The sequence below is a fragment of the Cyclopterus lumpus genome, chromosome 11 (assembly GCF_009769545.1).
Source record: "Cyclopterus lumpus isolate fCycLum1 chromosome 11, fCycLum1.pri, whole genome shotgun sequence".
Lineage (NCBI taxonomy): Eukaryota > Metazoa > Chordata > Actinopteri > Perciformes > Cyclopteridae > Cyclopterus > Cyclopterus lumpus.
In genome coordinates, this window is record NC_046976.1 from 2,844,099 (window position 1) to 2,868,554 (window position 24,456).

Here is a 24,456-nt window from a genome sequence, read left to right on the forward strand (position 1 = left end):
AGTCTACCGAAACAAGTCCAACCCGTTTAAAGAAGAAAAAAGACAGACAGACAGCGTCTCCTCCGTCCATGCCCGTGTCCCATGTTGGTAGACAAGTGAAGAGGGGATGAAGAGAAGAGAGAGAACGATCTCAATCCCGTCCTGCGTGCCCGACACAGTCGGAGACATGCCCACATAGGAGCCCCATTGGCCGCCGCAGCCTCGCTTTCCCAACAGCTGTTCTGTGTTTTCCCACACTGCGATTGGCCGCGGCGCACCTTCGCTCAAATTTACTTTGACGCGTGGCCCCGCCTTCTCTCCCCTTCTGCGTGATCCCATTGGCTACTGTACGCGTTCGTGCCCCGCAATTGGCCGCGCGGGCTGGTTGTCAAGGCTTCGGGGCTTCATTCACCATTTTGCGACTGTAGTGTAGAATGTACAGGGGCAGTAGTTTTTTCCTCCTTTTAAGTTGCTTTGCTGGAGAAACATGGATCGCCGCTAATTGGCAGCTGCGGACGACCGGCCGACCTGCCCTATTTTACCCTGCGGACTCAACAGAGAACCACACTGGGGTACTATATTAGCTCTGGTGAGTATTAGCTGCCCACAAATATTTCTCCTGCAGCACTGCAGTGGGGCTTGTTGTGCTCTCGCTGAGCCGCTAACGCTGGCCGTGTTTACCGTGGCTATAGTCCGTATTAGCGGTGGAGCTGATCACCATACTCCTCCGGTATCTGGGTAAGCCCACGGAGAGGAGCGGACTGCGGATTCAGTGTCTTGTGCGAGGAGGAGGGAAAAAAAGAAAAAAAAGGGAGCGGTGCTGATAGACATAGTGAGCGTGAAACTTTTCCACTAGAAATAAATTCAACGCCATAACTGCCGTCGGACTTCCTAGAACAACTGCTATTCCCCCTGCGTGGTATCCAAACCTTCCCAAAGTGGCTTGTCATTCCCTCCTCCACTGTCTTAGTTACATATTTCTTCCTCTGTTTGTCTCCTCCACGAATCAACGTGGCTGTTTGAATTAACGTGTTCTGCAAAGGGGCTCGAGGGCCTTCTCCGGTGGACTACTTCGTGGCCGCACATTGACACTTTCCCCTTCTCGTATCTCGGTCGCAATAACGCGAACGACGACGAGGGTCGCCACAAAGCGACCCGGCTCGGTGTCGCTACCCTTTCGGGCGACTGTCACTTTCGGATGGGCCAAAGACGGCCGACTTTGTCCGCTGTTTGTGTGGTTGTGTGTGACCGTGGAGCGGATCGACAAAGTTAACGCGTCCATCTGTTTCGGGACATTTCACGCTGTCACGCAACGCGGTTAGTGCGGGCCGTAATACGCGGTATTAAGTGGTTAATGTGCCCGTTAAACCGGTTATTTCCCGGTGACAGTGAGTTGAGGATTTCTAAGCGGCCTTGTGTGTGCGCGCGGGCGCGTGTGTGTGTGTGTGTGTGTAGTTGAGGCCTGGCCGCTGCACGCCACGGCCTGCTGTGTTGTGGAGTACAAACTGGTAGTACTCGCGGTACTACGAGGGATTGACACATACACGGTACTATCCAGATAACCAGAGGTGACGACATCGCCTCCTGTAGTTTTATAACTTGTGCTGTGCACCTTGTGTGGAAGTTAACGGCTGGTGTCTGCTCTGGTGGATACATGTATACACCCCTGGCACTGTCGTGATCCTGTTATACACTTTTAAAGAAACTTTTGAATCTATACAGTTTGATCTGGGGTCAGAAATGTACCATTTAATACATGATTTAGCATCTCCACGGGAGGTTAAAGCATTCCATAAAGGACTGAAAGGTCTGGCACATATTAGCGAATTATAAGGAATGTATGGCAAGGTTTAAAAAAGAAAAAGAAAGTGTGTTGGGCATATGCAGTTTTATAGCATAAAGATGACCAAGTCACTTCATACTCAATATTATAATCCGTTGCAGTTCACTTGAGCGGTTATTAGTTTGTCGTAGCCGAGTTGCGGTTTTAAAAGGCGGCAGTAAATGTTTGCATCAGCTCCATGTTGCCATACAGGTTACCATTTATTTATGTATAAGAGAAGGGAAACACCGTTTCTGGAAATACAATATGACTGTACTGTCCAATCCGAGCACACCTGATGAGCAGATAGAGCTCGACTTTGATCGCTGCACATGAAGCATAGGAGGCCCACTATAGCTCCCATATGGGGCTACCTTGCTCCGTGTTACACGGCGGGGAGAGCGAGTTGCGTCAGTTTGCCTTTAAGCTGTTATCACCAGGCCCAGGACTCCTACACCAGCTGTTGTACACGGCACACTACTGAGTAAACACACGTAGCATACCTCTACCGTGACCAAGTAAGGCCGTCTGCCAAATAATTTTATGGTGGCTGCTCTATGGTTGTCTGTCCTAAATAGGGATTTGCATAGAGCACAGTGACGGCTATTAGCTCCCTGGCTCTCTGTGTGCACTCTCAACTATCATCACATAGGTGTGTGTGTGTGTGTGTGTGTGTATGTATGTGGCCTTGAGACAGGCGGCACTTATCTCTGAAAATTGATTTTTTTTTCTCTCGCCAATAGGATGTGGCAGATATTAAAAGGACCTGAATGAATGTGCAGACAAACAGGGAGGCAACTGAAGGGTAACGAGACGGAGGGGGAAGAGGCTGGTGGGAGGATGGACGTTGAGGCGGGGACAGACAGGCAAGACATGGAAGTTAACAGACAGTCAAACCGTCACTGACAAGTAGACATGCCTCGCGGTGCATGATAGACATCAATGATAGAACATTTTGACAGTGAACATCGGAGTGCGAATTTTTCAGAAAAGGCGACTGAGCATATTGGGGGGGTGTTTTGATTCTCACTCTCATACACTCGTTGTTAACGTCTTTCTGGCACTCCTAGCTCTGTGGAAACTCTTGTGTTGGAAGAAACGAGGCAGCGCACACAGCAGCTAGTACCCAAGGCAAGTGCCGCGCGTATCAGCCACACGGCAAACAAACCAGTTAAATGACAACAGCCTCCCATTCAACAAGTCAGCAAAATCAATCTGTTTTACTTTCTAACCGGGGGCAGAGCTGTCAATGAGTCCGGTGTGGAATGGTAGGTATTCTGAATGACTCTGGCATGGCTAGCTGCGATGCTGAATGACTCTGGTGCGGAATGACAATTAATCGGAACAACTCTGGCTTTTTCTGGGTGGCTGCAGCACAAAATGAGAATCAAGACTTCAGTGGAAGGAGAGGAGAGAAAAAGAGCGAGGAAGAGGTAGGAATCAACTATAGGAGAGAGAAGAAGAGAGGAGGCAGCCAGAGGATAAGGATGCAACGTGTAATAGTAGCAAAGAGAAGTAACGGGAAGTTAGGTAATGGTCTTCCACAGGAAATAGAGTTTGTAGGGGCGGATTGACTGCTTTGAAATACATAGATAAAGGTCGAGAGAGAGAGAGAAAAAAGAGAAGGGTTTCAATATGCGAGCGAAAAAGGAATTCCCCCGCCTCTACTGCCCCGGCCAAGAAGTAGTGTGTGTGAGAGTGCATGTGTATGCAGCAAGGCTTGTCTGGGCAAATTGCAAAGTGCTCCTCACTATTTCCATACTGTGTTGTGAGCCTACTTTGTGTTTACGCTACAATATGGCCTCCTGTTTTCAATATGTACCTGGTATGGATGCAGGCCTTTTGCAATGTGAGTAGAACCTGTTATGTAATGAATTAATGTGTAATGAATTTGTAGATGAGTCATTTTCATTACTACTCTAGTACGATGGTGCATCATTTTGCGTGGAATGCATTTATTTGAGGATTTATGTTCATATTTAACTGGTTATTACTCTTGGTTTTTGTGACCATAAAGTCCCTCTTTGATTTGCTTTTATTTGAATTACTTTGATGTTTGTAATGTCTTCATAGATGTTTGATTCTGATCCAATCTTTTCCACTCCACTTTTCCACTCCACTCCACAGCCAGGCAGTTGGTAGCAATCTGTCGTGGTGAATGGGCTTTTTTCATTTCTGAATGTGTTTGCCACATGAGTAAACCACAATCCCTGTTCCCTTTCTTTTAGAGACACTGGAATAAGGTGGGCAAGTGCCGAAGTCGCGCAACAAAGACAAGACAGGATGAGAGAGAGAGGCCCCGGCAGAGGAGGAAAATAGAGATAATAGAAAGGAGGTGGAAGAAGGAAAAAAACCAAGGCAAAACAAGAGAGGAACGCCAAAGAGAATCTCTGTGATAAATAAATAAAAAGACTTGTTTAGAGAAAAAGCAAGCTAGATGAAAAGATGAAGCCGATAAAAAAGCAGGGCCGTCGCTCTCCTCCCTCCACCCGGGCCAAGGGGGGGAAGCGTCGCGGAGCGGGGGATGCCCCAGAAGGAGGGGAGAAGAGAGACTCAGATGAGAACAGAGACAGAAGCAGATCCCCACAAAACAGAACACCCTCCTCTTCATTTTCTTCTAATTCACATTTTGAGTCGTCCCAGACGGACCCAATCAGAGCACGGGGCACTTCAGAGGGAGAGGGTCTTCACAGGCTGTCAGAAACGACAGTATCACTCGTGATGGATTCTGGGAAATTAGTGACATCCTCAGATGATAGATCAGGGAGGTCAGCTGTGAGCGTTAGCAGCCACAGTGACAGTGGTGGTAGTAGTTGTAGTAACAGTAGTACACCAAGCGCTAACAACAGTCCAAACCCCGCCTCCAGCCGGAAAACGGCCACCTTCAAGGCCCGCGTTCCCAAGAAGAAGTACACCTCTGAACACTGCTTGTCTGCTACTGGTAACCATAGCAACCCTTCCTCCACCACGCCCCCGCATCTTCCTCTTAGTGGTGGGGTCATTAACCACGGGTCAACAGGTTCAGGAAAAGACATCTGTGTCCCTCACCCTGTTGGCAACGGTCAAAGCAGGAGCCTGATTAACGACTTCCACAGCAGGACCACTGGCAGGGAGGGGCCTCAGGATGGCTCCCCAGGACCCCCTACGCTGACGCTGGCAGGGGACAGGGAAAGGCCCGCAGGAGTTGAAGGGGCAAGAGATGCGGAGCGAACGTCACCCGTCCTCTTACCCCGCTGCTCCTCAACAGACACTGCCAGCGAGCACTCAGCTGACCTGGAGGTAGTTGGCGACACACACACCCTCACACAGATGTCTACACACGCACTACCCAGTCTCCCCGATGCACTATCTGACGCCCTCGCCAAAGGAATGAAGAATCAGCGCGTCCTCGCCCGACAGCTCAGGAGAAGAAGTGACGAGGTGGGAGGAGACGAAAGGAGGGACGAAGGGGGGATTTCAGACTTGGTGTTCCGGGCTGGAGTGGTGCGTAAGGTCAGCGGTGAATTTGGAAGCCTGGAGGTTCAACTGAATGGTGAGAAGACGCTGTGCCGTTATCCATATCAACATGACAGCCCCCCAGGGGTGGTGGACATTATCTTAGATGCCCCACCACCTGGTGTCCATCCAATAGCTATTGGCACCCGTGTCTGCGTACCATTTGGAAATGAGGAGGGCAGCGAGGGCCAGTGGCAATGGTACAGAGAAGGTGTGGTGACCCAGGTGGACACACACCCTGCAGTGGCTAACCGCTACCGTGTCCTGCTGTCTGAGGAAAGACCTGATTCTGTGGGCGAGGAAGAGGATGGCAGAGGGACAGCTGGTGGGACCCAGGCAGTGTGGGTCTCCCGACAGACACTCCGGCTTCTGGTGCCACCTTGGGATCTGGATCTGCCGTCTGGAGGGGGACAGGACGGAGAGGAGGGATTCAGTGACAAGGAACTGGAACGAGAGGACAGGGAGGAGATAGATGTGGAGCAGGAGGTGTGTCGTTTGAGCCGGGGGATGACACCTGGCGTGGGGTCAGTGTTGGGAAGAGGAATATCCTACCCAGGTATGGTCCCTGTTTCCTCCACATTAGGCCACAGCATTACCTCTCCAGTTACCCCAGCTTCAGTCCTCAGCCTGGCTCCAGGTCGAGAGTGGGAAATTGAGAAAGACTTAGAGAGGGAGAGGGACCTCCAGAGAATACAGGAAAGAGAGAGGGAAAGAGAGCGAGAAAGGGAGAACAGTGTGAAGCAGCAGCAGCAGCAGCAGCACCAACAACAGCAGCAGCAACACCACCCATACATGCCACTAACCCCCGAAGAAGACATGGAGGTATCTCACTTTAACATGCTTCCTATAGGGGCGATCATACCTGGGGCCCAACCAATGGCACTTCCCCTGCACCGCCACATCATCTCTAAGCCCCCGCCTGGCTACCTCAATCCCCACCTTTCTGTGGTGCGGGGCATCGGGGTCCCCCCTACCCATCTTGCATTGAACCCCCACCCTCCTCCTTCACCTGTCCTATTAGGCCTTGACACAGCAACTGCAACAGCTGCAGCTGTCATTACCATCCCTCAACTTCCCCCTCTCCCTCCCATCTCCTCTTCCACTGCGTCCTCCTCCAGAGTCGAGAAGGCCCAAGGAGGATGTTCTTCCAGTGGAGGAGCTGGTGGTGGCGGTGGATCCGGATCAGGTTCAACCTCCTCCTCCTCCTCACGTTCACGCACCCCACTGACAGCTGCCCAGCAAAAGTACACAAAGGGAGATGTGGTGTGCACGCCAACAGGCATCCGTAAGAAATTCAATGGGAAGCAATGGAGGAGGTTGTGCTCCAGGGAAGGCTGCTCAAAAGAGTCCCAGCGCCGAGGATACTGCTCCAGACACCTCTCAATGAGGACCAAGGAGATGGAAGCCAGTGGAGGTAGCCGGGAACGGGGTGGAGCCAGCAGCACAGGGACCCTGACTCCCTCTGACCTTCGAATGAGCGGTGGAAGAGCTAGCTCAGAGTTTGACTGGGATGAGACGTCACGCGAAAGCAGTGAGGCCAGCAGCCGTGGAGGAGACTCCCGCCCCCGCCTGGCCCTTCCCTCTCTGCTCCCCCAGGACCTCTCTCGTTTTGACTTTGATGAGTGTGAGGCCGCGACCATGTTGGTCTCCCTAGGGGGCTCCCGCTCAGGCACACCCTCATACTCACCTATCTCTAACCAATCGCCGTTCTCACCTACCCCATCACCTTCACCCTCTCCGCTCTTCGGCTTTCGTCCTGCCAATTTCAGCCCCATCACTGCTCCTTCCTCACTTACTCCACGCCGCCATCGCCAGCTTAGCGGCACTAAGATTGGTACACCAGGTGTTGATCGAGAGCGCCACCTGTCTGGGATTGTGCCCACGTTTCAGACCAATCTCACTTTTACAGTCCCCATGAGCCCCAGCAAAAGGAAGCTCGACACCCATCCACCCCCACCGCTGCCTGCAATCCAGGACTACCAGACCAAACCTGAGCTGGTGGGCATGATGGGAGACCCAACCCTGGGCCACAACCCTGCCGCCTTCAGAGTCCTCTCCCCCCAGAGTCAGCCCACAACCCCCTCCTCACTTTCCTTTCCCCGGCCTCGTAGCGCCACCAGCAGGCCACCATCCTCCGCTGCCTCCACTCCACCACCCATGCTGGTCTCTCCCACTCCTCCCTCCCCGCTGCCCCAGGAACCCTCCCCACGACGCATTGTGCCGCTCCGTGATTCCCCAGTCATTGTCCGCAACCCAGATGTTCCCCTGGCCAAGTTCTCTGATGGCCCATTGGGGAGGAGAGAGAGGAGCAGGTCTAGAGAGCACAGCCTGCCCCAACACACAGCTCTCCCAGGCCTCCAGGTCCCTGTTCCCATCAACGGGGCCACCACCAACGGTGCAGTTCTCCTGCGCAACCCTTCATCCACACTCGTCCTGGTCACTTCCAGCTCGGTAAGCAAGTCAGTTTTGTTTTTGTGGAATATGATCACATTCAGTATAGGGATTGGTCATATGGATAAAGTCTTATCGCAATATCCTAGCAATACCATATCGTGGTATAAAATATAATATCATTTCATTTTAGATCTAAATATGTAAGAAATGGGAGAGCAAAGTAGTTTTTTCACTTGACCTCAAATGGCTCCCGATAGCTGCACCATCAGTGCATCAATGGGTGTGAATGTGAATTTGTTAAGTCCTGATGGGCAGGTGCCACCATAGTAACCCCGAACATCAGTGTATGAATAGGTGAATGACGGCATGTGGTGTAAAGTGCTGTGAGTGGTCGGAAGACTCAAAAGGAATACACAAGTACAAGTGAATTTTACTATCAAAGTCCATTTGGTCAAAATATGCTGATCAGAATGTAATTTGGACATCATAACCTGGGCGATGTAAAACCTCTATAATGTTGTCCACCTTGAAAGTGAATTAAAAGAATACTTCACTGCACATCTGTATTGTTAGGATGAAATACTCTGATAAACCCTAAAGGTGGCCTAACCCTAAAAGTGTATAGCTTGTATTCACAGCAGAGTCCAGTCATCAAAAGGATCTTAGAAACCTTTTGAACCCTTTTGCACTGAGGGCAATAGCGTGACATTGAAGTAGTGTTATTTACCGTGTTGTGCTGTGTGAGGACTCTCTTGAGTGTTTGGAACATACTGAACAAATTGATTAACACCGGAGTAGTGGATTATGCTGCAGGATGTGACTGAGTAGTCGCAACCTTTTAGTTTAATTATCAAAAGATGGATTTTCAGTCGAATATTATTTTTGAAAGAGAATATACATCAGAACAGTGCATCAGATCTCTGTAAATACTGCTAATGCTTTAAAAAAAAAAATGATGTCTCCTCCCAGTCACTGACTCCAGCCACAGGGGGCCACGCTGCCCTGTCCAGCACCTCCGCGATGCCCACTTCATCAGGCTCCATCCTGTCCTCCTCTGGCTCTGGGGGGCGAGAGAGGGAGAGGAAGCCCGAGGGACACCAGGATGCCTCCGGCGGGGGGCTGCCACAGCCGGTAGCCTGTCACCCAACGCCGACTGCTTTGCTGCCGCTCATACTGCCAGCTGAGTCGCCTCATCCTGCTCCGCGCAAGCAAATCATCATGGGACGTCCAGGGACGGGTGAGTAAGGGCCGGGGAGAGGGAGCGAGGGCTCATCATGGCACTGTGGCTTCGACCTTTGTCCCCGTCAGATACAAAGTCTGCTGAGCCACACTTCTTTCGTACTCTATAGTAGGAAGGGATGTGCATGCTGAAGCTTGTGTACTCCAGCCCACATATTCTTGCTTTCATTATCTCTTACAGGAGTGTCATCTGGAGTGCTATGGCTATGACTCATATACACTTTACTATGGTTTGCTAGCACTGTTAGAGGAAACCGTATTCAAAGGATGTTTTTTTGCCCCCTTGATTTGCCTTTTGTTGACTTATATATTGATTAGGTGCGTATGTGGCAAATGCTAATTTTCACAAAGTTATAATATACTACGATTGACAAAGTTAACAAGGCAAGATTGTCAGAAATGTGCCGCTTTGGGCTGCTGTTGTTTTCTAAGAAAAACTGGATCTTGTTTGTAATGCTAGTCATAGAATTCATGCCTATTATTTTATACTGGAAAAAAAAAGCAGCAGATCTCATCATGTCTTGACCCTAGCTTCAGTCCTGCATGGAGATGTTGGTGTTCTAGGGATGTATACTATATGTATCTTCCTAAATCAAACCATCAGATAACTCTTTATAGTACAAGGTGTACTGTAAATATCAGAAGATGCACAGTGTTGTTTGAAGGAGGATGAAAAAGCAGCAAAGTTACCCTTTTACCTCCCCTCTTTTAAAGTATGAATTTGGGCAACAATTTGTGTGGATATTTTCTTAGTTTTGTGTGCACTCTGCTGGATATAAGAACATTGGCCACTGAGCAATAGAGGTGTTTGGGTTAATCATATACTGTGTGCTTGTTTCCATGCCAACCTTGCGATATTACAGCCCAAAACTCAGAAATGTTACTAATATAGGAATGGGGAAGATGGTTTCCAAATGAAATGCACGATTTCTCCTTTCTTCTAAGTCTGAAAACATTAGTGCAGAAAGATATTTATTTTTTCTTTTCTTTCATTTTCACAGTTCAAACTGACATTTGACAAAACAAGAGGTTGTATTTATAAGTCATATAGAAAATATAAACCTTACAGGGCATTTCTCAGTTCACATATTCAGTCAAAGTTGCATAGTTGCTTGGATATCATAACGTAGCATAATAGTTGTCTTTTCCTGGTTTTAAAGGCTTTTCACGACTGTTCTAGCTATTCCACCATTTGCCTTCACCCACTTCGTCATTATATCCACATTACTGATGTGGATAAAAAAATATATATATATTTTGCCGTCGCTATTTATTTGGTTAAAACATATTGTGATATTTGATCTTCCCCCCTATGGCCCAGCCCTAAATACAAAGATTGAATGCATACGTATCTTTAAATGCTGTCGTATTTCTTAACCCTTGTCTGGTTGATTGTGATTTCTGGACTCAGGGTTCAGGTGGTAGAGATGAAGACATTTTTTTTATATATCAGTCATGCAGGCAACCACCGAGACCCGCGGCTCATTTTGTGTGCAACTCAGTGTGTGTAGTGTTAGAGTTATTGAGTGTGTGTGTGTGTGTGCAGGGGGGGTGTCACCCTTTTCATGTCCATGTGTGTGTGTGAGAGAGCGAAGGGGTGTTTCACTGAAAGTTTTAAGAGGGCGAGAATATTGACATGTCTAGACATGCAGGAGTGCATAGAGCAACAAGGACATTCACACTCTCTCTCAAACACGCACACACACACACGCATTCATCCAGACAATCAACAACCTCAGACAAGGGCATCAAGGGCAGGTTCGCCGTGATGTGAATGTGTTTCATCACTAGCAGCAGACAAAAAAAGGAGTAATCATATTTGCCGGCGTGTTGTCATGGATACACAGTTTCCACCGGTAGAATTAGCGCAGTAAAGCACTGAGGCCTGGGCTGATTTTCAGAGCGTGCTTTTTATTCCTCGCTCCCTCCCTCACATCCCTCGCACTGCTGCTGCTGCTGCTGCTGCTAACGGCCACCTGCCTCTCGGTAGCGTTGCGTTTTCTCCGCCATCCATTTTTTAAAACACCTCGAGCCACAGCGAAGGCCAGAAACAAACACAGGCAGAAGGCAGTGGAGGCCCCCACAGCTGAGATCCCTCTAAATATAGCCCGGCTCAAGTGCAGCGGCATTAGCATCACAAGTTTCATTACTGCTCTCTATGAGTACGTCTGCAGCCCTCAGTGGGGAAAGAGATAAGTGCTCAGCTGAGGTCCCCTCTTGCGACACGGCTCAGGAGCTGCGTTATTGCTTGTTGGCGGACGCGGGAGAAATTATTTGGGAAATTCTCCCAAGCGGTAGTCCTTTTTGTAGCGTGACGTGACGGGTGAATATCTACAGTCAATATCTACAGCATGATTCCTCCCTTTTAAAGCACGAAGACAGCTTGTTGGTGTGTTTCTTTTACTGCTGTCAGAGCTTCAAGTTGACCCAGCAGAGGCAAGGCGGTTGACTGTGCAGTGTGTCTGTCTCTGATATCTTTCACAACTCGCCCCCGTCAGCGCTTCCCTGGAATACTCATGCCTCGCCTCTTCGGGGTGTCAGGGGGTCCTTTTTGAAAGTGTCGGGGATCTCAAGTCCGATTTGTTCAGCACCACAAAGCAAAAAAGCGATGCGTTCTATATTTTTCTCACTGCCGACAAATCTCAGCAAATGTCCGTCTCTCTTTACCGACCGCCACAGTCTGTGGCCATCAGCCCCTTTGTTCATTCTGAAGTGGAAAAAACTAAAAAATTTCACCGATATAGTTTCATTTCTATAAAAGGTTCAGCAATTTCCTTAAACAGCTGGGCTCTGTATTCTTCAGCCAATGTTACTCAGACAATAGTGGCATTTGTTCGTGACTATTTTTCAACGGTGGATGAATACACATTTGGTGTTGTGGGGGGTAATCACCAGCAGTAGTGTGGTGTATTCATTTTAAACTACAGTGCCCACTGTTCATTGCAAGAATGTCAAATGTCACTCAGTCCAACGCTGTTTTTAATAGTTTTTGACAACAATGGAGCTCTATGGAGCACAGATAATACTCGTCTGAGTTCAGTTCATTGTGTGTTTTTGGGCTTTTTTTCCTGGTGTTTTTTTGACTGAGAAAGATGTATTTAAAAGAGCAGAAATGTTGATTTGGTTTTAATTTCCGCACTTACACAGTAATATTTGGTGGAGGCAGAGTTGGAAAGCAAAGCCGGACAAATAAAAACCACAGCTGTGGGTGGAAGCAGTGAGGAGTGTTGATTTTGCACTTCCCCTGTTACATTAACACACAGCAGGTTTACTACAGTCTTCTTGACCCTGTACACATTTCCTGTTGTCATTCAAATGAGTCACAGAGCTGTCACTTTCTACAGTCAGTTGGAATGAGTCTGTTCCTGCCAGTGTAGTTTCTGTATTTTTGTTATTGATCCAATTCCCAAAAGTATGGATTTGTCTGACAAGAAAGGTATTAAACTTAGCTTAAACCTTCCAATAACCTGCTCTTGTATACTAAGTGACCAAACAAAACGTGTACATTAGTTGTTGTTGCTGACTTAACCTCCTGATAATATTTAAGTTTCATGAGAATGGAGACAATTCTTTTAATTCAAGCAAATGGGTTCAGCCCCTAAAGTTGGCTGGTTTCCACAATGCTGATTGAACAGAGCTTGAACATTGGCAAAGATTCACAGTTTGTTGCGAATATATTGGTATCGATAAGTACAGATATTTCAGTACAGAAATGTCAAACAAGGCCGGAGGCATTTATCATTTTGGGTTATCCATACGTTCAGTCCATTCTTGTGAAAGTGATATCGCAGGAACACAAACATTCCACCTGGACTGAAAGCACTCAAAGAAAGGGATTTAAATGTTGGAGGTCAAAGGTCAAGACTATTGTAGCCTCACGTCCATCCCGTTCCCGTGACATCTCGGGAATGCCTTCAGCCGACTTCTTTAAATGTGGCACAAACGTCCACTTAGTATCGAGGATGAACTGATTTAGAATTTGGTGGTCAAAGGTCACTGTGACCCGGCAAAATATATTTTTGGCCACGAGTCAAGGATTATGTTAATCGTGACCATTTTACACAAATATCTAATAAGACAAAAATGATCAAGTGATGACATTTTGGATGTACATGGATGTAAACTATAACATGACTCCACCAGTCATGGCAGAAGGATTAAACTGGGAGGGGGTAATTATGTGTTTATTGAAAAAATACTATTAACAATTCTCAGCTATATCTGTATCAATATTGACCTTAAAAATCTACTTTTATTCTCACACATTAATGCACAGAAAAAGACATATGGCTTAAAACGGGGACAACAAAGCTGAAAGAGGCCAGCGTAAAACATTGGATGTATATATATACTGTATATATATATAAAATATATTTTTCTGTGCAATATAAACATCTGAATAAGAATCACTTCCTCAGCTGAAGTTCCAAACAGCAACATAAATGAGTTAATACGTACTGCAAAGTTCAGAGCACTGCAGTGATAATAGTCAGGTGACACCAGAATCAGCAAAAGAGGACTTCTTGAACCGCAAGATATGTCTGTGATATGTGTACATTTTCTTCATTGTCTTGCTCAGCAGTATCTGCACCTCCATTTTAGATGAGCCATAAGCCGGCGAGTGGTTAGCTATAAATAGAGCATTTTAATACTTTATTTTAAAATTATTAATGGAAACTGGACATTGCAGTGCTGCAGAGTTCGAAGGCAGTCAGGGGAGGATGGGAGAGTGGAATGAAGCAAAAACCTTTATTGTGCAATATTTTATAATTACATCCTTTATATATATGATAGATATATATATATATATATATATATATATATATATATATATATATATATATATATATATATATACATCTAGAGACCCTTAGCTGCTGATTAAATGACAACATATAGCATTTATTCCAAAAGTGGAAATATCCAAACATGCAGTAGTGGTGACACTATCAGTAATAGTTGTGATAGTAGTAGTAGTAGTAGTAGTAGTAGTAGTAGTAGTAGTAGTAGTGGTAGTATAAGTAATAGTAATAGTAGAAAGAAAGTAATAGTGGTGGTCGTATTAGCATTTTACACATTGTTGTTGTCTCTTGGAATTCCATCTCTCACCCCACAGCTTTGAAAGCGCACCGTTGCTGCTGTACCAAGTCAAATTCAGCCAGCATAAACCTTTGGCCTCCGCCTGCCGCTTCTGTAAACTCTGTTGGTATGAAAACATGGTGGAAACAGCGAGCTAACGCGGCTAGCTATCCGCTTAATTGGGAAAATTATGGACACTCCTTTATCTCAGTGCACATTGCTATTGCCAGATAATCAGTCACTATGACCGCTTCACCAGATTGCGTAACGTGCCGATAGCTTCACTTTAAGTCCACAGAAAGGAGAGAACAGGCCTGTGCTGTGATTTGTAATGCTACACTAGAGTTACAGACAAAGTAGAACCGATAGTCGCTGTGGGAGATGCCAGGAGAGGATCTGATTAGAGGCCAGTAAGACCTTCTTTTGTTTCATGATGTAGACTAGTCCTACACGGTTGTCTGTGTCTCTAATTGGCCTTACAGATATGGGCTGATTTAAAATGGTGGATGGCGTATTATGCTGTTTCCAAGCATGAAATTTGGTAAAACGCTGTCAATATCAACACAAGCGATGATGTGTTTCATCGCAGTACAGTCAAGTCATTTAGTTTATAGCTTTAAAAAACCTCTCATCCACCGAGCAAAATCACCAACTTTGGAGGTACCTGGTTTTCATTTAATTTGAAGTGGTTCACAGTTTAACATCCTTTGAATTATTTAGTATAACTTTAACCTGTGCTCTGTATTCTTTCTTGACTTGAAGTGGTTCAGAGTCTGAAGCTCTGTAGCAGTCTAGACAGCGAGTGTTCTGGAGTCTGCAGTCTCTGTGGATGAAATAACAGGTTCCCTCATCGCGCCACATGACCCCTCAACTCTCATTATCCCGAGGGAAGTTCTGTGTGTGTGTGTGTGTGTGTGTGTGTGTGTGTGTGTGTGTGTGTGTGTGTGTGTGTGTGTGTGTGTGTGTGTGTTGGAAGGGGGGGAGGGCAGGTTAGGTAGCTGAACACACAACTCCATTCATGGTCTTCCCTTTCTATGAAAGTGTAGTTTTTAGTAGCGCTTTAGCTCGTTGCCGGCTGGCGATCATGGAGGATTTCACATGCTGCCAGAGGGCAGAGCGCTACCTTCTGTCTGCAGTCCATGGTACTGAGACAGATAAACATGATGACATTTCACTTTTTTCTCTCTCTCTCTCTTTCCCTTTGCGATCCCACAGTTTGGACCAACGTGGAGCCTCGGTCCGTGCCAGTGTTCCCTTGGCATTCGCTCGTCCCTTTCCTGGAGCCCAGCCAATCAGGAGCGGCTCCCCAGCCTGCCGACGGCCAACAGCTTGTCAATCAGAGCAAAGGTAGCTAATGACCCCACTCCTTTTTTGCTCTGAATTCCACTGCTTGTACCCACATATAAATATACGACAACATCTTACAAACAAGTATCTCCCTCAGTATAAATAGTACTGTAGTATAGTAGTTGGTCGGACACACCGGCAGCCAAGGCAGTGTTTCCCAAAACAGTCGCGACTGAATTGCAAATCAGCACAGTTGGTGCTCACACCAATATAGTTCCAGTAACATTGTTGGTAACACTATTTATTGACTGGAGAGCTAACATGGAGACTGAGACTAATTGTGAGTGGTGGGGACGGTCAGTAATCCTCCACAGAGCTTAATTAAAGGCCTTTTCATCTTCCTTTTCTGTATTTTTAAGGCTGCAACTATTGATTAATCGCGCAAGTCTATGTTTTGTCAGCAAATAATACATACAGTATACAGTTTCTCAGAGACCAAGGTCACATCATCAATCTAAAAACACAAATATCTTCAGTTTGTTAACATATATGTTAGAGACCACGCAGTCCCTCAGCACCTCTTCAGTTTGTTAACATACATGAGAAAGAAAAGCAGCAAACCAGAACATTTCAGAGAATAGAACCAGAGCGTTTCTCTAATTTTGTCATGTAAAATCAGCTTACTGTTTTAAAAAACAGCTTACTCTTTTGGACATTAAATACTTCATGGCATCCCGCTCATTTTCCTTTTTAGGATGCGTGAGCATAAAAGATAAAACCAACTTTATTTTGGGGCGGATTTGTTTTTAAACAAATAAGCACACTGAATACGGTCTTTTAATAAAACATTCTCGGATAAGTTATAATGGCCTCATAAGTGGAGGCCAGTCCAAACGTAGTAAAAGTAAGCCATCTCGCTAATGGGCTACAAAAAACTTTGTTAGCGAGAAAAAATACACTGATTATAACATCGACGTAGTCAGAGCTTCTCACACCTCCCACAGCCGGAATGAAACTGCCCATCAGCGAGCTGCATGTAGGGCAGCCCTGCCTTTTCACAAACTGCCTTTTAAATGGCTTTCACTTTTCAGAGCCTCGTTGTGGCGTGGCCCTGGTGAGCGACGGACGGACCGGCCCTCCTGACCTAGAGAGGGGATCGACGCCATGCCCTCCCCCGACCAATGACAATCCTCCTACAGACAGGGGCGGGGCTGACAGCGAGACAGAGAGCGATACAGACGACCCGTAAGTACAAAGGGGACGATTTCATCCACGTCTTGGTATTAATCGTGGTGCTTGCTGTTCTGCGTTGCGAGATGTTTTCTGCTACGGCCTCATAAAAGTAAATAATTTTAGTAAACATGGTAGAATACAACAGTGTTGTGCTCAGCGGGGTCCAGCAATAGCCTACGGATGGCAAATAGAATCAAGAGAAGAGGAGGAAGAAGAAGCACAAGAAACAAAAGATTGAATTGAAATTCAGGTGTAGAGTTGCGCTGTGGCACATTGGCCACATTGTGAAATGAGGCCAGTCCACCAGTCAGACACAGGAAACTGCCAGACAACCGGTTTAGGTCTTGTTTACATGCAAGTGCGGGGATTTAAATCACTGTTTTATTCACGTATATATACACACTGAAGTGGAATATCAGTTCAATTTGCATTATTAACATAATATTTACAACGTTATTCTTGTATACATTATGATCCCTACTTTAATTATTACCAAGTCTGAATGGTCATTTTAAAAATGATTATATGTATGTATCTATTTTGAAAAAACAACAAACTGCAGCTAAATTTACTTTATAATGGACTTCAAAGTTACTGCGATGAACTTTAACTGGTTATGAAACAGTGTGAGACACCTTCGGCAGTAAACAGAGAGGTTTTCTGAAGCAAAAAACAATGCTACTTTTGTCCAGCAAAATCAACACGCATTTAAAGTTCCTCGTTGCGGCTTTAAATATCGAGAGAGGAAAAAAAGAAACCTTCTGACCTTTAATAAGTTTTGGTGCTATATTTAAATTTTCTCATTTTGATTAACCACTTAATACATTGTGTTTCCTCTGTGCGTGACTTACAATAAAACGTAAAGTAGCTGTAGATTATATTAGATGCTGTTTATCCCCGTCGAAGATTTTAAAGCTCTCAATGACGCTCAGAACAGGTCGACCCAAATTCACCTCTGACAGCACAATTTCGAAAGAAACAAACAACGACAAACAGCTTTTCCTACCAGCTGCATCAGAATGTGCGTGTGACACACTGCTACACAGCATACCACACACACCATTAGAGTGTGTGTGTGTGTGTGTGTGTGTGTCTGTGTGTGTGGCAAAGCGTTGTACAGTCTGTGCTTGTCCATATCTCTCAGGCTTGCAGCTCTGCGTCTGGCTGGGTTACTGCTCTTTCAGAGTGACTCAGACTGTCTGGCTGCTAGTGCGGTTTTGAATGTTTCAGGTTCACCGTGCTCACAAAGGTTTTCCATTACCAAGAGAAGTACTTCAGCAATCTCCCAATGTTACAGTGGCCTACACCTGTAGTCTGGCTACATCTCAATGGAGAGACTAACGGCATGAATAAAAAACAAAGGATTTTGAGCTACACAAATGCACCTCCACTCTAGACGGCCTGATATATACATTTTATGTATTTGTTTGCTTATTATCTTCGTCTTCTTATCTGTAAATTTTAATCCGAACTCACCCGACCCCTTATGATTGCTCTGGCTTAGTTTCCACCTTCACGGACACTTTGTGTGTCACACTCTTCCCATTTTCTGCTTATTTAATCGTTGCTGTATTTATGTGATTGCTGTATATAATAAATTCAAAAGGCTTTAGTAAAACTAACCACATCCACGGATTGACACGGAGTTCACTCTTGACAGTTGAACGGTTCAGACGTTCTTTCTGCCGCCTCACAGTTTTCAAAAGACTTCTCTGATGGTCACAACGATCACTATTCCACCAGTGTCAATTAGTGTCATCACTAATACAAACCGAAGAAAAGGGGAAAAGTGTTCTGGTTGGCTGACATATGATCTCTGAGCTGTGTGTTGCAGAATGAATAAACAAGTTGCAGATAACCGCTGTGATCAAGAAGGCAACATGGTTCATACACCATGGCATGTCATACTGGTCAAGTGCTTTTACATTACATTACATGTCATTTAGCTGACGCTTTTATCCAAAGCGACTTACAATAAGTGCATTAAACCATGAGTCCAAACTTAGAACAACAAGAATCAAGCAATTACAATTTGTGCTTCACCACAAAGCTGTGATATACATTAAAACTGTTGACAAATTAATCAATAAATAAAGAGTAGACCCCACACTTTTAGACACAGTATCTTAATAAAAGATGACCAGTGTGTCTCGAATTAATCCCCTTCATCCTTCACAACCTTTTATCCTTGTCACTTTCCTGAAAGTTTAACATGATCCCCCGTCTCTCTTGGACTCATCGGTTTCACTTTCTCCTCTGTGGTGTGAATGCAGGTTCTCCCCGGGCGTGGCCAACGATGCGGCACCCTCCGCCGGCACCTTGAAGAGACGCACGCAGTCTCTCAGCGCCCTGCCCAAGGACGGGGACAGGAAGGTCAGTCCCCCATGCAGACGGACGGTCAAAAAACAGAGACAAATAAATTCTCTCCATGAAACTGAGATTTGTGTTCCCTTCCAAAACCTCAACCAGAGGGAGAAAGACCACATTCGCCGACCAATGAACGCATTCATGATCTTCAGCAAGCGCCACCGGGCCCTAGTGCACCAGCGGCATCCCAACCAAGACAACCGAACAGTCAGCAAGATCCTGGGGGAGTGGTGGTACGCTCTGGGGCCCAACGAGAAGCAGCAGTACCACGATCTGGCCTTTCAGGTGAAGATAGAATTCTGTATTTGGCTCTTGTTTTCGTTTTGTTCAGCTAGTACACGAGAGCTTTTCATTTTGATATCCAGATTCACCAACAGCAATAGCAGCTTGTCTGGAATTAGTTGCTGAAGGACCCTTTCCTCCTCCTCCTCCTCAGGTGAAAGAGGCCCACTTCAAAGCCCACCCAGACTGGAAATGGTGTAACAAGGACCGCAGGAAGTCACTGTCGGAGGGCCGTGGGTTGCAAAAGGAGTCGCGGGAGAGGAGCATGTCAGAGAGCATAGGTGTGTGTGTGTGTGTCTGTGTGTCTGTGTGTGTGTGTGTGTGTGCGTTGATTAGCAATTATTATCATTTTCCAGACCATAACACAAGATGCTTTTTACGAGGTCTTTTTTTTGTCCAGCGAAGATCCCTTAAAATACATTCAGCCATACTGAACCATCGTCTGACAAAATGCACTGTTATTATAGAATGCATACAGATTTCTTATTGCACATTGCAGCAGTTCTTTGATCAGACTCCTCTCTTCTTCAGATCCCCATCCGGAGTCTCAGGTGCCTGAGGGGGGGAAGGGAGGAGGAGGCTCGTGCTGGCCAGGGGGATCGGAGCGCCGAGTGGGGCTGTTTGCGGGGCAGCACCCGCGTCCCCGAGCCTTTTCCCAGAGTGCCGTGCACACCCTGGAGCAGAGGGAGAGAGACCTGGAGAAGGTAGGCGGTTATTGATCCGTAGCTCAGAGGCAGCAAACAGACTCGGGAGATTTAAGAATGTGAAGCAAACTGTTCCAGATCTCCAGCGAATTTAATCTCAAAGAGAATTAAAATCATGTGCTCCACAGACTTTACAGTCAAATCAGTATTCAAACCTTGATTTGTTGCATCCAAGAGAACAAAGACTAAACTAAATCAAATCAGAAACGAGGCGACTGAAAGCAGACTGAAGTCATTCTTTCTAAATGCCTATGTGTATGTTAGCACCTACGCACCAACAAACGTGTGTATTTATAGACAGCAGACGTGTGTCCTTCACGCTGCAAAGCATTTCAGTTGAACTGACTGAAAGCACACCGTTAAAAAAGAAAAGCAAAGAAAACCCAGTTCAAATGGACTCTCGGTTCTTTGTGTGAGGGCTTGAGTTGTTGCCGCTGAAAGCCCACCGAAAGCTCCGGGGGGAGCTCAGCCCTCCGACTTCAAAGGTTTCACTCTCTCCTTGTTTTTAGCGCCTTTGAAGGCACCGTGGTGTTTGCTGCTCCGCTCCTAATCACAGAGGGATAGACCAGCATGTGAGCTCTTTTGTTTGAAAGGCTTTCATTCAATGCTGGCGACAACACCACATCCATGCTTCGATAATAGCGGATATTACTTCTATCTGAAGTGTTCTTCTGAAGTACTTAGTTTAGTTTTGGAGTTTACTAGTGCGGTGCCTGTTTGTGTGACGACATGCTTGCCCCCCCCCATTGCTGCACATGATGCTGTAGCTTGTTTATTCAAAGTTTATCAATATTAAAGGTGTCGCGAGTCCAAATTGCGGCAATGTCAATGCTGCACGTCCTCAAGTCCCCAGCAAAACACTCGCCAAGTGGCGAGATTCGTGCTTCATAGTTTGGTGGTAAAACTGTCAAATGTGCTTATTCTTTTCCATTTCCTGTCAGGATGATGGGGCGAGTTTGTTTCGCCGCCAGCCCCCACCTCAGGCCCTGTACAAGGGCGGGCTCAGTGAGGACGTGACCAGCGACGAAGAGCGCATGGTCATCTGTGAGGAAGAGGGAGACGACGATGTCATGGGTGAGTTGTGGTCTAGTGGCAGCTGTTGTTGCACAACCACAAGTTATAGTTTCAGTTCCCGATTCCCGATTAGTGTGTCTTTAAAAATAGAAACCCTGGACTTCATAATCACAATGTCAATTTTAGCAAAACACCTAAAAGTAAAATAAAGCAAAACACCTACTGTGTCATTGTGTGAGCCTCAGCCCTGGCCTGTTAATTGCTAATGCTAGAATATAACAATAGCACATAATTAGCTATTTTATGCTGGTACTGGTGGTTTGAAGGCACTGATTGAAAATGGAGGAGCAGTTGAAAGAATATTGTGTGTTAAGTCCCCTTTTTGCTGAAATGTGTCAACACTAACTTCTCATATTTATGCCCCATCCTCAGAGGACTCCTGTCCTGAAGGCTCCATTGACCTCAAGTGTAAAGAGAGAGTGACGGACAGCGATGAAGACGAACCAGACGGACAGGTACAGCTGCAGTCGTCGTCGATTAATTTGAATTACTTTCCACAGTGGACTTCACTTTGAGCTAGATTTGTCTCTCCTCCCTCATGGATAATTATTCTTTTTTTTCCCATATCTAGTCGTTGCATCAAGGCATGGAGTATAGGTACCACATTTAGTGAAAACTGAATCTGGGTCTTCATCGTACATATTGTAGAGTTGCTTTCTTTACCAACTGTAATTCTGCATGACATATCATGGTGGTTCCTTTATCCCCATCGGGCATTTAAACCCACAGATATTCCGGAAGTAACTTCCTGTGTTAATGTAGCTGAAGAGAACTTTACAGAGTAACTTTTCCAGCTTTGATTCCTCCGTCTCTCTCTCTTCCCTCCAGCATGGCTTCCAGCCAGTGGCTCGCTCCTCTCTCCCTTCTTCCTCTCCCTCCACCCCTCACTCCGACTCCACCTCCGCTAAATGGAACGGCGGAGGAGGAGGAGGAGGTGACGAAGGGTCCGAGAAGAAGAGAAAGAGAGACGGAGGAGAGGAGGGCAGCGAGGGAAGATCCAAGAGAGAAGAAGCAGCAGCAGATGGAGGTAGAGGAGGAGGAGGAGGTGGTGGGGTCTCCTCTCTACCTACCGCAGTCTGGACATCCAGCGGCCCGGCTCCCCTCGCCTTGGCCCAGAAGGGTTTGACACAGGTCCTCGGCGCCGTCCACACGGCCCCCACAATGGTGACTAATGTGGTTCGACCCGTCGCCAGCATGCCCGTCCTCATGGCCAGCAAGCCGGTGGAAGGAGCCGTCGCCGGTAACTCCCAGCCTCAGGACAAGAAAGCCACTCTCCTGCATGGAGAAGGTGGACCTCAGCATCTGCCAATCGCTGCGGGTGGTGGGTACCTGTCCTCATCCTCCTCCCCCGGTCCAGTCAGTGTAACTCCCATGGAGGGCAGCGGCCTGGTCACTAGCCTAGTTCTGGGAGGGTCCTTTCCCACCGCCCAGCCGCACGCACAAACCCCCCTACCTGTCCTCCAGACCCTGCTCCACCCCACCGGCGCCACCTCAACTCTCACACCTCCCGCCGGCCCCAAGCCGCTAGCGCAGGGCCAATACATCCTGCCCACCGAGGGCCCCTCCTCCCCTCAACTCACCCACCAGCAAATTCTCTCCCTGCCCGCCAATGCCGACCCGGCCAATGGCATGCACTCAGGGGCGGGCATCAGAGTTGCATCAGTCAGTCCCGGAACCAGAGGTGAGAGCAGCGATTGGCAGGGGGAGAAAAAACTAAACAAATCAGAGTTTAGTCTTGGTGTTTCCACTGACAACTGGAAAACAGTCTTTCTGAAATTCTTCTCTTTTTACTGTAAGTCCCATATTTTCTAGTAATCTTCTCCGCGGGAAGCTCTGAAAATAGATTTGATTGGCTTACGTAAATGGGAGATGAATGATTGACAGGGGAAGCACTGTCGACACAAGCTTGAGGGCCCGCCGCTCACCCATGCCTTAATCCCTCTATTCAGAGGAGTCCGAAGCAACAGAACATTATCAGTCGCTGAAATCTCCTCTAATGTCTGTGTGTCTTCACCTCCCCTCCTCACCTTTCTTACGCTGAGTGTTTTAATTTTCTCTCTCTCTCTCCTTCTTACTCGTTAGTCCAAACCCAGTCGCCGGTTTTGCAGAGCAAGATGTTGGTTCCTATGGCAACAGTGAGAACAGGGTCTACTCCTCCTCATCCCTCTATTTCTCTGGTCGCGCCGCCTCTTCCTATGCAGAACGGCTCGGTGACAGGAAACAAGGTAAGAATGTCAACACGGTGGCTGGAGCGAGTGCGAGCAGCTCCCGAGGTTCAATAGGCGCCGCCCTGTTTGCTGACAGGTGACACGGTAGTAAAAATCTGCATCAGCAGCATTAAAAGAGACGACACGTGACACGTGTTCCGGATGGGAGCGAGGTCGATTTTCGAAGGTCAGTTTGCTTCATGCTCATGTTTTACACTCTGCGGCAGCCTTTGTCCAATTTTGACCGGTCTGATTGGGACAAAAACTTTTTTGAAGCATTCACTCGTTGAGTTTAGAAAGTACCATCACACAATTGCTGCTTTGCAGGGAAGGTCAATCTATTTGATATTGAGACGTTTTTTAGTAAGGAAAAATACTTTTCAGCTAACTAGCTTTTCAAATGGAAGGCTTTGATGCCTTTACTCTTTTATATCATTGTAAATTGATGATTTGTGGATTTTAGACTGTTGGTCAAAAAAAGCCATCAAGTTAATAAAGATCTCCCGAGCTTTCTGACCATCTAAACAGGCATTTGTACCGACTATTTCAACCGTTTTTCCCTCATAAACTTAGCTATTAATCCAGATTAAGTGAGAAATGATTGCTAGTTGCAGCCCTACTGCTGTGCTTCATTTTATTCTGAAGGGACCAGTTGCTTGAACGGTTCTAGATATATAGATCTCTATATATAGATCTATCTATCTATCTATATATATATATATATATATATATATATATATATATATATATATATATAGATAGAGAGAGAGAGAGAGAGAGAGAGAGAGAGAGAGAGAGAGAGAGATATGGGTATTGGCCTTCGGCCTCTGTTTAGATAAATTGGTGAGAAATTACTTTTGTTTACATGTCGTCCCCCCCCCCCCAACCCCCCACATAAAGATCATCCAGATCGCGCCGATGCCTGTGGTCCAGACCACCGTTCACCCTTGCGGCGCAGCAGAAGTGCATCCTGGGAGCCCCTTTCCTGTTTCCATGGCAACAGTGATGGCTCCCGGTGCCGCGCCCCCGCAGACCGTTCTTCTGACCTCTCCACCCACCAGGTCACTAACACCTATTGGATGCTTTGATTTTCCTCAGTTATTTAGATTCAGCTAGGTCCACAAGTTATTATGCAGTAAATGTAGATAAGTAGAACGTCTTTTTTTATCTTTATGACAGTAAACTGAATATCTTTATGTTTTGAAATGTTGGTCAGACAAAACATTTGAAGCCAGTTCTTGCTTTGGAAAATTCTGCTCATTATTGCCTTTTGAAATGTTTAATCCTCAGCTGT

At 46.5% G+C, this 24,456-nt stretch overlaps 1 protein-coding gene across 3 annotated transcripts in view; it reads left to right on the forward strand.

Annotated features, from left to right (window-relative positions):
* The first annotated feature begins 377 nt into the window (after positions 1-377).
* The window catches only part of cica (capicua transcriptional repressor a), a 31,531-nt gene continuing 7,452 nt past the window's right edge, over positions 378-24,456 (forward strand). Inside the window, exons 1-14 of one of the 3 annotated variants that reach the window (XM_034545797.1) lie at positions 378-568; positions 4,030-7,747; positions 8,660-8,927; positions 15,224-15,355; positions 16,387-16,540; positions 18,802-18,901; positions 18,998-19,180; positions 19,332-19,458; positions 19,709-19,881; positions 20,823-20,955; positions 21,328-21,410; positions 21,784-22,636; positions 23,038-23,180; positions 24,063-24,223. In XM_034545797.1, coding sequence (XP_034401688.1) covers positions 4,247-7,747; positions 8,660-8,927; positions 15,224-15,355; positions 16,387-16,540; positions 18,802-18,901; positions 18,998-19,180; positions 19,332-19,458; positions 19,709-19,881; positions 20,823-20,955; positions 21,328-21,410; positions 21,784-22,636; positions 23,038-23,180; positions 24,063-24,223 — 6,011 coding nt within the window. In that variant the 5' untranslated portion in view covers positions 378-568; positions 4,030-4,246. Of the gene's footprint in view, positions 569-2,674; positions 3,651-4,029; positions 7,748-8,659; positions 8,928-15,223; positions 15,356-16,386; positions 16,541-18,801; positions 18,902-18,997; positions 19,181-19,331; positions 19,459-19,708; positions 19,882-20,822; positions 20,956-21,327; positions 21,411-21,783; positions 22,637-23,037; positions 23,181-24,062; positions 24,224-24,456 lie in introns of those variants that run through there. The other 2 variants (XM_034545799.1, XM_034545798.1) reach the window with 2 other exon arrangements.